Source organism: Ischnura elegans, chromosome 8, assembly GCF_921293095.1.
Source record: "Ischnura elegans chromosome 8, ioIscEleg1.1, whole genome shotgun sequence".
Lineage (NCBI taxonomy): Eukaryota > Metazoa > Arthropoda > Insecta > Odonata > Coenagrionidae > Ischnura > Ischnura elegans.
In genome coordinates, this window is record NC_060253.1 from 95,630,122 (window position 1) to 95,643,785 (window position 13,664).

General features: G+C 39.1%; 2 protein-coding genes across 2 annotated transcripts; both read left to right on the top strand.

Moving 5' to 3' along the window:
• Positions 1 to 7,081: 7,081 nt before the first annotated feature.
• Positions 7,082 to 9,974, top strand: LOC124163617 (ribonuclease P protein subunit p20). The gene is made up of 3 exons (XM_046540643.1): positions 7,082 to 7,316; positions 7,595 to 7,763; positions 9,833 to 9,974. The coding sequence occupies exons 1-3, from the start codon at positions 7,173 to 7,175 to the stop codon at positions 9,940 to 9,942; spliced, it is 423 nt and encodes a 140-aa protein (XP_046396599.1). The 5' UTR covers positions 7,082 to 7,172; the 3' UTR covers positions 9,943 to 9,974.
• A 284-nt stretch (positions 9,975 to 10,258) lies between these two features.
• On the top strand, positions 10,259 to 11,894 carry LOC124163616 (transmembrane protein 203). The gene has a single exon (XM_046540642.1). It carries the CDS (start codon positions 10,329 to 10,331, stop codon positions 10,788 to 10,790), a length of 462 nt encoding a protein of 153 aa, XP_046396598.1. The 5' UTR covers positions 10,259 to 10,328; the 3' UTR covers positions 10,791 to 11,894.
• Positions 11,895 to 13,664: the final 1,770 nt, after the last annotated feature.

The window sequence follows — 13,664 nt, forward strand, 5'->3', positions numbered from 1 at the left end:
TTAACTATTTTTTTAAGTACACAGCCATGCTTTTTTGTTCACATATTACTTTCAAGAAAGACCAACAAGTGGCACAAATAAGGTTAATTGTGTCTTGCTTTAAAGTGGAGACTGGCAGCAGTGAATAGATTTATGGCACTATCTAATAATGTTAATTTGTGATGCATGGAGAGTACATTTGTTTGATGGATAACATCTCACTGTAACCCTGCTCACCTGAAAAAAACGTACAAGGATGCTTTACACCCTGGCAAAGGTGCCAGATGTGTCATTTTTAGATTTTTTTTTTGGCTTACCATTTAATAGGGCTTTAATTAAATTTAGTAATTGGACACCGACTAAATACCTCAAATTTCTGATAATTATGTAATTATGATATAATGTTTGCACTCAGTTGCCTCTTGGTACCTGAAAGTACTTCGATGTGCTTCCAGTTTGTGAGTCAGTTCCTTGCTTTTTTACAATATTTGTACTTTATATATTCATGCAATATACCATACATTTTGGCAGTGTGCATAATCAGGATGATGTGTGATAATTTCCTTTTAAGCATAATTTGGTGATAACTTTCTCAAATTTTTTAATGCTATCAAATTTTGAATGTGTGTTTTGCATCATATATTCAAGTCCGATGCTGTTGTTGAATAAGGAATACCCTAAACGTAATAGGAATTTAGGGAATTGCTTTTTAGTTGTAAATTTTTCCTGATCAATGCAACTCCCATGCTTAACTTGGAAGTATGTTTTGACTAAGGGAATGATCTGAATAAGTTTGCAATCCTCAGGGTTTACTTTTTAAGGTGACACTTGTTGGTGTAGGTATGGATGAGCAATGAAGGTTGTCTCTTCAGTGTGGGATGCCTGAAACCCTGAGTACACATTGCCTAACATGTAAATTGATTGCTGAAGTAGTTCACCTGTTTTATCGAAATTAGGGTACTTGTGCAGGGGAATTAAGTGGGGTTATTAGTCCCCATTTCACTTAGGAATGATGAAGAATGGTTGGGACGTTCAGAGAAAACACCCATAAGTATATTCTACTTGCATTTCAATGCTGGAAGCAGTTAGCATTATTTTTTTTGAGCCTGAAATTAATTATGGGGATTTCGCCTGCAATTTTTTTAAAGGGTAATGGTCTGTTCATTGAAGTGCATGTTGAGACGTGTGCTGATAATATTTTACTAAGCCCACAATATTCAACATCATTATAGAGATATTGAGTAGGTTTGGGGTAGGCATGAATGGTATGTGAATTGAAAATATTTGTGGTGCAGTCAATAGTGAAACTTTTTTTAAGCTCTCTTTATCTGACCTAGCTTTCGTTGGTGAATATGGGTTTGAGTGAATGTGTGTGCTACAACATGAAATTTGGACTGTAACGAATTATTTGTGAAGTGTGTGTGAGCAACAACTAGTTTTAGAAGTCCTGAAAATAAGGGTGCCTAGCAGAATAATTTTGAATAAAGAGCTACGATTGTTACTTGGATGCTTGCATCTTCACATAACTTATCCGAGTGGCTGATATCAAGGTTAACTTTTATTGTCTTGAATCTCAAGACTTGTTAGGTAATTGTATGTTTTCAAGCATTATAGTTGTTTTTCAATATTGTCGTGTGGAATTAATGTATTAGCTGCCAATACCTTGAACATTTGTATGGACATTAAAATTACAAGTTTTAGTAATGAAATTACACCTTTGGAGTTACATTTCCAAGTCCCTAGGTACCAGGGTGAGGGAGTTCTCTTGGGCTTTCTCTATGTCCAAGTTCCTCGGCCTAATTATGTTGCTCTATGCTAGCAAAGCAAACGCACCACCTGTTCATTTTTCGAAGAACATCAATTTTCCAGGAAATATCTAAGATGATGTGGAGTATCATAGAAATCGTATTCGAGGAGCAGAATGTAAAGGAGAGGAAGTTGGGAATTTTAAGACTGATCCCTCGAGAGGGACTACGTGCAGGTGTGGATTAAGTTCAGTTGTTTTGGGATTTTTGGTACTTATCGAGGTGCCTTAGTGTTATGCAATACCTCTCGGTGATTATGGTTACGAGATCTGTTGTCTGGGGTAATTGGGACCCCTCGGCTGGGGCTCGTGATAGTGCCCTCCTTCCTGGATAATTCGGGGCTGTGGCGTAGCCAGGAATTTCGTTGGGGGGGGGGGGTAAAGCCAGCAGTGAAATTTTTTGAAAAACGGGAACTAGAGGGTTTTTAAACTAATTTTAACCCTTTAATGATCGAAATAACTTCATATGCTATAGAAATCTATTGTAAATGCATGATTTTTCAATATTTTGTTTTCTTTTACGAAGGAAAGTAATGGAGTGTTCATACTTCGGGGGGTGGTGGGGGATCCGAACCCCCGCTGACTCCGCCACTGATTCGGGGGTTCCTCCCCGGAAAATTTTAGGAAATTGCATGCCCGGAAATTGACTTTGACGCTATTCCGGCTCTTTAAAACTACGTAAAATTAACTAACATTAGCAATTTTGTAAGAATAAAAATACTATGAAATTTGATAATTTTACAGCAAATGAAATTCAAAGTGTACAATGGTACTTAAACCTATTCAGTAAATTCGTGCCTTGAAACTACTGAAATCTGTAAAAACCTCGAAAATATCCGCTTCGAATAACTTTTGGAAAAAGTATCAGGTTCTCTCTTATGTTCTGACACTTTCATTTATATTAGTTTTTATGTAATCTGTTTACACTGGGTATGTTGTAAATAAAGCAAATAATGAAAAACATGAATTTAATAATTGCTAAAACTAAATTTCGGGTAATCTGAGTTTCTACCTTTCATATACGCTTCACCATAGACGCGAGCTTTGTGGAGGCCCTCGGCGATCGCCGTCTTGGCGATACCGCCCCTTTCTGTTGTGTGCGGAAAACTGGCTTTCAGATATTCGTCTAATATTTTGAAACTTTGTGTGCTAATCCGATGATGTCAAACCTCGTTGAAGGGTCGCCTTAATGACCATATCTTAACTAATTTTCCAGAAATGACGGGGAGGGGGGAGGCGGCCGCACCTCCACCTATCAATCTGGCTACGAAATTCGGACCCATCGAACGTGGCACTTATTCAGAGAAGGCACTCGATATTTGCATCATGCGGACTCAGTGCTGATTTCGAATGATTCTCGAGACAGGTTATGCCACTTCAATTCAGGGAGGAAGGCGGAGTTCGACCCCTGACTCTCACCTATCATAGGCCCTTGGAAATACATTCTCCACTTACGAGAGGAAGTTATGCTTAGGACCCGCAAGAATGTTCGCAGGTATTCCCGGCGTGTAAAATCGTGGAAATCCCGAGTTACCTTCCACGCTTCGGACCCATGGTAAATATCCATGGTCCGCTTTGATTGAGATTTTCACGAGCCAGTTTTTTCAGGTGCACTTAAATTAGTACATTTGCAGTTCAGTTTTCCCGGCGAATAATTAAAATCTGAGACCAGAAAGAAGCCAATACGCATTCCCATGGTTTTTTTCCCGCGTCACAATGAAGTTTACTGTTCCTCGAGTCGTGGATCAATGTGCACTGCAATACGTCGTGTAAATCAGCGTTCGTGCATAAATATCTCTCGAAGTTTGGGCATTGGTTATTCATTATAGCTTTTTTTAGGTATCCGCGTAAGTCTTTATCGCTTAATGTAGGCGCGTAGGTTCAACTTTTACTACCCAAGTTACGCTTGCTAATTGTTTATTAAACGTGGGGTAGCTATACTGGTCTCCGCGTTTTCTCGGACCTTCAAGCACCATAAGTGTTAATGGTGACATTAATTCTTTCAAATATGACATCGATTTACCGATGAGGTTATTTTCACGATCAAATACCAGCCGTGGAGTGTCATAGCTTTGGGTGTCTGCCGTTCACTGAATTTTATCCTGAAAATGATGAAAATGACGTTTATATTCATTGTCCTTAGAATATTGTCTGCCGAACTAACAATGCGCTCATGTTTTCAAGCGCTCTCTTAGCTATTCCTGAACACTTTCAGGTAAGCCAGCAACATCGGAGCGCATGTGCGTAGAAACGGTTGCGAGGTCATATTATTGCCTCAGCGGTTGAGATAAGTGCTAATCTGCTTGCGAAAATCTGTATACTAGCGTTCGAGGGCATGCTTTCTAATAGAGATCCGTTAGAATACTCGGCCGAAAATAGGTTTTACTTAAACAAGACAGCGTCTATGACGGACTGGCAAGTAGCTCATACCTAATTACGTAAATTGAGGGGAATGCTTCGAAGTAGTAACGGGAAATGTTGTGAATGATGCTGGAATGGAGATCATTTAGGAATCTATCGGCGTCCTACTGGCACTTTTTTTGTGTGCCGGGGGGAATTCAGGGGCGTACATACGGGAGTTATGCCTTCTCCGAAATATTTTAATATTAAATATCATGGGGTATACCTACTTGTTTTAAATAAGTAAACTAACCTCATAGTGATATTCCCTCCCCAGTTCTATTATTGTCTCACCATCTTAAGTTAATAGGCGCTATTAGCCAGGGTGCGCCCTAGGAATAGAGAGGCAATCCGAAAGGGCCAAAATCGCCCAACTGAATTGACGAAAATTCCCATACTATCCTGACAGGCGCGATCACCTCATGTAAACGAAATTATGCTCTGCATTGAGGCCAAGATAATTTTCGCAGTTTTTGTGGTGGTCTCCTCAGGGGCGAAAATGAGGCAGGGGACCCGGATTCCACCCCCCTCCGAAATGATACGCCAATGGAGGGAATTATTCTTTCTACGTTCTCCTTATTTTTGTCTGTTCGGAATAATCTCAAGACACCGTTGGAACCCGCGTCCACTCCTCTTTTCTCCTATGCATATAATATCAGTTTAACTTGTATTGCCGTCGCTTTCCATTTTCTCGCTGCCCTAATAGCAGAAATATGTTTCGGATGCATCTAAAATATCACACGTGATGTCTCAGAGATATTCTTAAGACCAGCGGGGAGACTTCCCCAAGTTGTCACTATTAAAAAAATGATCTCGGATATACCACAAGAGATATCTCAGGAGAGTCTGAGGTGTATCATGAGACATCTCGAGAACGTCTCTAAGAGGTCTTAGTTCATGGCCTCATTATATAGCTATAGCGGCGGTGTCCGCCCTCCTTTTCTTGAACTTTATTACTCTAAAATTGTGATGAATAATGGTCTTTTGAAAATAAGAATTCCGTATAAAATATCGCGATTTATATCACGACAAAGTCAGAATTTCTCCAAAATTTAGGTACGGAAGGGGCTGACAGCGTTTAAATATGAAAAGAATTACTTTCTGAACGTTTCTTGATTACCTCGTCTCTGTGACATTCGCGATGTTCGAGATATATGAGACTATAGTGAGACGTGTCCAAGACATTCATTGCTATGTGGGTGACACCTTGTATATACGTAGGTACCATTTTAGGCCTTAGGGTCGTCCGCAGGGTTAATGTATGAGCCAGGTTGCTCTATTGAAAAACTTGTGGGAATAAATACTTGGGAGAGGGGGATTTACACTTTGACCAGGGGCGGATCCAGGATTTCTTTCTGGGAGGGGCACAAGCAAGGCCGTATCCAGGATTTTGTTCATGGGGGGGGGGGGGGGCACAAGGATACCTTGTTATACAAAACGAACGAAATTATAATGGGACCGTATTAAAAATCTATCATATTTTTAAGGGTCTGGGGGGGGAGGGGGGCACGTGCCCCCCCCCCCCCCTGGATCCGCCTATGCCTTTGACTACAAATTTTTGGCATTGGTTTTTATCAAAGCTCATTGGTATTCATAATCGCTTGTGCAGCACGTATTCCCCAGAGGTAGTCCATGTGCAACTCTATATACGACGGGTCGAGGGGTGATTTTCATGGAGAATGAGCCATCAGCATTTGGGGGCGTCCCAGAAGTTTTCTTTGTGGAGACCCGTCGACAATGCCTGGCGGAAGCACGGGAGATGGGATATACCTCCCAAGTGTAAGAGAGATGTTACTTTTCTGAGACCATTATAAAATTTAAAATTGTATACTGTTCATTTGGCGGATTTCTACGTTTTAAAGACTTTTGGAAAAAAGGAGAAAGTTTTTGCTCCAGATTTCTATCCATTTACCGGATCATTTTGTTAGACGCGTAGCTGCGATCTTCATATATTTTCCATCCTAAAAATGCATGCCAGGATCCACATGGATATTCAGGGACAGTCTGACCCCACTGAATTACTCTGAGAGTTATTTAGTAATGTCCGTACTTCTGCAAGTTGACGCAAGGCAGGAATGCATACCTATGATCTCTATAATTACTGCGCTGTATAGTATGAACTACCACATCCCTGAAAATGTATTAAAGGAGGCCTAAGAGGTAGGAAATAAATAATATCTTTTCCCACGAGTTTCTATGGTCGCCCGTGGCTATTTGATCTAGTAAATCAAAAATATTGGCATAGCATGGTATTCATTTTCACCACCAATTACGCCTCGACAGCAAAATGGCATCATTTCAAAGTGGATCAAAAGTGCAGGTGTCGAACTCAGGGATGCCGACCTACAAACAATATTAGGGGGGGTCCAAACCGGGGATATTGCCTCGGGAAATTTTTTAAGTAGTGAGTTTTAAGTTTTTTAAGCATTTTAAAAGAGTCATATGATCAACTTTAGAACACTGATATCTCGATATCAGGACACTCCGGGGAGAATCGACAAGCCTGACATATTTTTTCCTCACACCTATAACGAATTTTTGAGAGGGCTCGGGCCTCCTCAGGCCCCATGGAGTCGGCCTAACCTAATGACGCCCATGATATGGGATTGTAAGAGTAGTGAGGCGACTTATTTATGTTGAACGATAATCGTGTCATTACTATTTATTGATAATTGGTCATTAAAATAAGAAATTTTCTATTGTAAATATGTATAAGAATTATTTGGATTTTTCATATAATACAAAAATTGTATAATTCGGCTCTTCCCTTTGGTTTCTCCAGAAAAGACTTTTAAAATTTGCGCCTCGTGGTTGCGCCAAAATAATCGACTGTCGCCCGATCGTGACCGATCGATATTGGATTTCGATAGTCAAGTCGCCAACTTAGCTCGTGTTGGTGGTGTTGACTGATGTTGACGGCGGACCTCTTGACAGAATATTGATGTTGTTAGTAAAAGTTTGATAATTACACCATTTAGGATGATCTGTGATGGCCGATGATTCTAACGAATCGCATGAGGTGATTACCACCAGAGGAAACGGTGCACCAAATTATGCTTTGAAAAAGCGATTACCTCCTCGTCTGCCTCGTAAGAAGAACGAGATATATGCAACAAAGAAAACGCCATTTAAGGTAATCTACATAAAATTTATGTAAAAATTTGGGAGCATTTCTTGACTAGAGGTAGAATTATAGAAGGGAAGTACCCTTTTTATCTTTGAGAAACTCTCCGTTGTAATTGCCAGAGTGTACAAAATCACCTATTTATCCTGGCTGCGTGTTGTTGTCTTGTTTACATAGTGATTTAGTTCACCTTCATATTGCTTGCATCAGTATGTTTAACGCGTGATACAAGTATCATGTTAATATGAATTGGCTAAAATACGAACCTCGTACTTATTTTCATGTAGGCGCAGTTGGCTCGTTGTGAAAAGCTGTTGCAAGAGGGAGAGTCAGAAATCATAATTCATGGTCTGGGAGCGGCAGTGGTTGTGGCTGTGAATTTAGCACTCCAGCTGCGTGACGTCTTTCATCAGACTTTGGATTTAGATGTTCGTACTGACACGGTTGATATAATTGGTGAGTAATTAATTGTTCGTTCAGAATTTTCTTCTCTCAAAAGATATTCTTCAACGCATATTTCCAGCCACAGCCATTTACATGTATTCTCTTCTCGTGAAAATGATGAACAAAGATTAAGTGACAATCACTATTTTTGGTCACGTCAAATCTCTTGAGTCCTATGAGGCAAGAAGTTGGTTTGGATGTATGAGGGTAGAGCTCACCCTAACCTAATTCACAGCGTGCTTCTAACTGTTAGGTATTGGGTGTTAAGTCTTTTCACTGGGTCACATGTGATAATGAGATGTCCTGAGGTATCATTCCAGATTTGATGGCAGGACCCTCATGTTTCTATTAATCAGGGCCCGATGGTCCCTAATTGGCTGCATTAGTGATGCGAAATTGTGTTTTGGTATCAATTTATCTGATACTTTGTTACTTATAAATCTGAGGTTTTCCTTAATTTCTTTTATCGGACGAAATTTTTATTGCATTGTTTCCTCTCCCTTTCTCGTTGGGCAATGTTATTGAATATACAAAGATGAGGCTGTTACTAGTGCAAAGGGTGGACAAAAGCCCCTCATCCTCCCAAAAAATTTACGTTATTAATACAGTTAATAGCCCTCAATTTAACACCCTTTCAGGGCTGACTTTAAAAACACCCAGAATCTGCATCACCATGCAGAAATCCCCATTCGCCTGGACAATCGTAAATTATTCCCCACCATGAGGCCCCACACCATTAGTTGAGCCTTGGGGCCTACAGCTTGTAATTCCACCTCTAGGGCAGTTGTTTTTTTGTTAACTGTTGCTCTCTAATTTACTTGTACGTCCATTACATAGTCATCACCATCCATCATGATGCGTGGCTTTAATATCTCTGAGACTTAGAAAAACCTTCCTTTATGATTAAGGTTCAGTTGAGAAACTTTCCACCAAAATAGGCACTAAAAGCTTTTTCATTGAATCTTAAAAGTAATATTTGAATGAGCTTAAGAAACATACTCACTTCGAAGGTAAGACATCATTTGGAGACAGTTCATACCTCTGCAACGTATGTGTTTAGACCACGTCTTTAATAAAGAGCACGGCATCTGAGTTTGAGGAGCTCTATCATTCCAACAATGCAATCAATTTCAACGCAACAAATAGCATAATAAAAATAATGTAGGTACTGTAGTTCATTGAGGTTTAATATCAGCTGAATATATAAATGTGGCTGTTATCTATACTTATTTTGATCAGTTGCTATTGATATTTCTCGGTCAAGCAAGGAGACCAAAATAAAGAGTTTCTTGGGATTGTGCACACATACCACAATGTGCATGGTAATGCACGGAACAATGCGAATCATGAAATGGTAACTTCTAGTGAAATACTTGTAACTACATGGGTCTTTTCCTATTTCTGTCTCACAGAAAGCTGTTGTAATCTTTGCAGAACATGCAGTTATTTAACAATTATATTGGCCAATTTAAGCACAAATATTTAATCTAAGATTTCAAAGTTCTTAGATGAGTAATTTATATTCCTTTGCATACAAGTCCTCAATTTTCAATTGAGTGGAAGATGCCTTTGCTGCAATCTTGATTGGAGTTGACAATTTATTTATTCATAGAGTTGTTTGTGAACTGTCATCCATTTGAATTGTAATCTACCAGAATTCAACATACATTGGTTGTGAATACTGTTTGATTTGTCTTAACATTCATTTTTTTATATCCAAGGTTGTATATTATTTGAGTTTATGTTTATAATCTGGGCCATGGTATTTACCAATTTTTACATCACATTTATCTTTAACGAGTCCTTCCATTTAAAGCAGCCATTTGGCACTTGATTGTTTAATTTGGCCTCTTCTATATTAGTGCCATTGCAATTAACAACTGATAATCATAAAAACTCATGCCCTTCGTCAGGACAACCTACCCTGTTGGGACTTAAACCCATGACCTTCTGCTTGGCAGGCGTGGACTTAACTACTCCGTCACCTAGGCCTGCAAATTTATATTTCTGAATTTAACGTTGATAATATTTTTGCTTGAATTTTACTGGATTAATCACTTTTTTCTTGTGCAATGCTCTAGATGATCTGGAGCCACAGGATGATGAAACTGAACCTGCTACAAGCACAAGACAGAATTCTGCTGTCCACATCAGAGTTTTCCGCATTGCACTGGAAAAGCTCTATGTTTGAAAAGCCATTCCAGATCGAACTATGACAAAGAACTGACCGAGAAGAGGATCTTGTAAAATTTGGCAACCTATGTACAGTTTAAATGTGGACTCCTTCTATGAGACTGCTGTGTTAAGTGTTCGCAACCATTTTTGTCTACTTGTGTTTGTGAAATAAGCATTATGGTGAGATGCTGATTTGTTGTTGGTGAGGACATAGTTGTGAACGTATCTTCGTAATTTATAAGTAATCTAGTCTTTTGGTACAAGAGTAGGACCATACCGCGAGAGCGGTGGTCCATTGCTAGCACGATATCTTCACGCGAGAGGTGTACTGGAGGTGGGCAGGCCCCTCCCCGCCCCTCTGGCTGCCAGCCTCGACCCTCACGTCCCCGTCGCCATACTGCAATGTTCTTTTCCCTTGACGAGTTGGTGCAATGGCTAGGCCTCACGGTTTTTGAAATGTGGGTGTTTCTAGCATCCCTCTCACTTTTCACCATCCTGGTGGCCCTGGGGGCGGAGGGTGCATTGCCTCCTGCCGATCCTCCCATCCCACAGGTTTCAGGCTCACAAACTTCCATGCACAGAGCACCTTCACCATGGCTCATCTTCTCTCCGCTCTTTGTCGCAGATGCCCTTAACACGTACTTCTGTGCGATTGTCTTTGTCCGGATGTATCTTGAGGGAGCATACAAGGCTGCCCTGTTGCGTGCTTCTTGGTCCCTCTCCATGCTAGCGCTTCTGTTTGTCTTCAAGTTTTTGCTCTGCGAGAAACTTTCAGGCCGTAGCACTCTTGAGTACTCGGAAGTTCTCGCACCTATCTTCATACTTCTGCAGTTGGTGGCGGTGAGGGCTTGCCACCTCCACTGACATCCTCTGGGTGGGGATGTGGGGCCCATTGTTATGCTGCCATCTCTCACCCGATCAGACACTCTCCCCTAGCATGTGTAGAACAATTTCTTCCGTTTCTCTGAGAAATTGTCAAATTTTTGATTTTGTTTTGTACATATTACCAAGAGTAATTATAAATGCATGTGTGAAAAGGGTTGAGAATTTTTCATGAATTTTTTAATTGTTTCTTTCTCTGTGGTAGCCATTGAACATGCCACCACTGATAAGTTACAAAGGATACCCAAGGCCACAGCCATGTGGAGCAGTCAGTTTAGCAGAGCAGGACTTTTTTTTCACATTGTCTCAAGTACTCTTATGGGTATTTTCCATGATAATAGTGATTTAGGCAATTCTTGTATCTTGAGAATTGAACTGGTCTGTCTTGAGCATGAACATGCTCATTAATGATAAGGTGCCCCATGAGTGGTAACTAACTTGTGGCCTATTATGATACTGCAGGAAATTGCAAAATGTGCAATTGTGGTAGTGGAACTATATTTCAAAATAATTGGTAGCATATTTTTCACTTATCTCATGTAATATATCAGATAGATAATCTTATTCTGAATGTGCTCTTTGTTATTTGGCTATTGTGCAGTATGAATGCAATTCTTGTTTGACTAAATACCATCATTTTTGACTTTTTTCATGGCTTATGGTGATCTGAATAAGAAAAAGTAAAGGAAGTAATTTTCGTAGTGGTAATTTTTTTCTTTTTGTTTCAAAGGTTTAACCCTCCCATTTTTCAGTTATTTTTTCAAGCCATGAATGTCTCATAAGTATGGTGGTAGCTTATGTTCATATATTCCAATATAAAATACAATATTTTTTTTAATTCATACCATTCAATTTTCAATGTTCACACTTACGGATTCATATGAAATTTGTATTGTGCCTTTACTGATCAGTGTTAATGATGTATAAACTTAAATGTGCGCTTATTGAGTCTATGAATGCTCACATTCCTTTGCAATGGGATGAGCATGTATGACTGTAAAGAATATTGAAGAAATGAAGTTATACTTGTTATATTTTTCATTATAACCTTTCAAGCACATATAAGTAAATAACTATTTAAAATTCTCTTTCATGTTTTATTTTTAACTCCTAGTCTATAAAGTAAGGAGTTATGTGTTAATTGGCTATAGTAGCCATCAGCACCAGATCCAGAATAGGGATCTATCCGACTAAGCAAAGTGGGGAGCTTGGGGGGGTAACCTCCCAGCAGTGGTGGTGGAATTCCGAACAAAATCGCCATTTTATCTAGTGTAATTGCATACCCATATATAATAGCCCATCTCTGAAACTGCCACTATTACCGCATAGCCAGATGACAAGTTGGAGAGGTTTAGGAATAGCAAACCATTGGAGTATCAAGCATTGTAGTTAGACTGATGTGAGATTTGACATGATAGCTTTCTCATTATCAAACTGGCAACTGAATTGAAAGATGTTGGAATTTCGTGATAAATATAAATGAGAAGGCTCAGGCAGGCAGCATAGTTACTGTTGTAAATATTTACTCTGAGGTTGGGACACCTTTCCGTCTTATGTTGCCATTTAGTGATCAGTCGCCTTCACAACTCATTTCTCAGTCTGGATAAATAAGCTGTCATTTAAATTATTGTTTCTATTAGTTTAATTTCAATGGTACATACTTCTCGCTGGGAGATTTGTTATGATGCCTGTGGCATATGTTTCAAATATCTGTGAACTAGTTACTGGCATATCCTATATCGACCCTAATCTTAACAAATTTAAATATCGTGTATTAATTTAATGCCGAATCTTTTCAGTGGGAGAAATGTAATCCGTTGTTACTTCTTGATGTTTGACTGGATGTATTCTCATTAAATTTTTTGTATGTACAGTAGATTCTGTTTAATGGGTCCACCGGTTACTTGGGGCAGCCGCTTATTTGGGCCTAATCTTGAAGAACAGAACCCAATAGAGGAATATCCCAGAGTATTCTCCGCCTAATTGGGACAGCATGCCGCTTTAGCCATGAGTCGGCGAAATAGACTCTATACTCGCGACGAAATTAAAAATTTTAGTCTTCAGAATACATTTTTTTATATTTTCCTCCTTTCAGTTACTCTTATTTTTCACTTGCCCCATTTTGAAAGCTCTTGTTGTTATACTATCCGCAAGAGGATAAGACTTTTCTTTAAAGGACTTACAATTAGTAAAAGACATTCATTTGGCGTCGCCCGAGGCTGTGAAAAATATTTTTAACTATTTTGTTATTATACTTAAAAATCATAATAGATTATTTAAACTCGCTGATTTAATAATCAAATTAATATTTTAATAAACTTATGTTGCATTATAAACTTACATTAGTATTCTTTCTGTCATTTCAACGTTTGTTTATGCCCATATACAGGATAGTTCGCCTAATTGGGGCAGCCGCTTAATTGGGGCAAAGTGCACAAGTCCTGATATGTCCCAATCAACCGGAATCTACTGTATTTAGTAGATATGTATTGCGGACTATATTAGTGATTATTTTTTCAATTGTCTCAATTTTTGCACTACTAACAGAGAGCACGAGGTTAATCTTGTCTTTTTTGTTGTCGTCGGCTGGCTTAATTTCAGACTGCCGCATGTTATACTACAGCAAATCTACGTTTTAATGCAGTTGCGGTGTGATTAAGGGACACTCGATGAGAGTTACTAGCTTCTGAAATAGATTTTTTTTTGCATTTAAGTCCTTAATATAATAATCATAGTATTCTAATAGGGCTTTCAATGTGAATCGGTATAGCGAATATATTGTCTCCGTGTGTCTCAACTTGTTTTGGGCTGTTATGCAGTCAACTTGGACATTTACAATAAAGATCAATTTTATTT

What these genes read in the sequence shown, in the direction of transcription:
- LOC124163617 (XM_046540643.1), top strand. Translation starts at nt 7,173, where the DNA reads ATGGCCGATGATTCTAACGAATCGCATGAGGTGATTACCACCAGAGGA. An exon ending in CAAAGAAAACGCCATTTAAG is followed by an intron (nt 7,317 to 7,594) that starts GTAATCTACATA and finishes ATTTTCATGTAG; the next exon opens with GCGCAGTTGGCTCGTTGTGA. An exon ending in TGACACGGTTGATATAATTG is followed by an intron (nt 7,764 to 9,832) that starts GTGAGTAATTAA and finishes GCAATGCTCTAG; the next exon opens with ATGATCTGGAGCCACAGGAT.
- LOC124163616 (XM_046540642.1), top strand. Translation starts at nt 10,329, where the DNA reads ATGTTCTTTTCCCTTGACGAGTTGGTGCAATGGCTAGGCCTCACGGTT.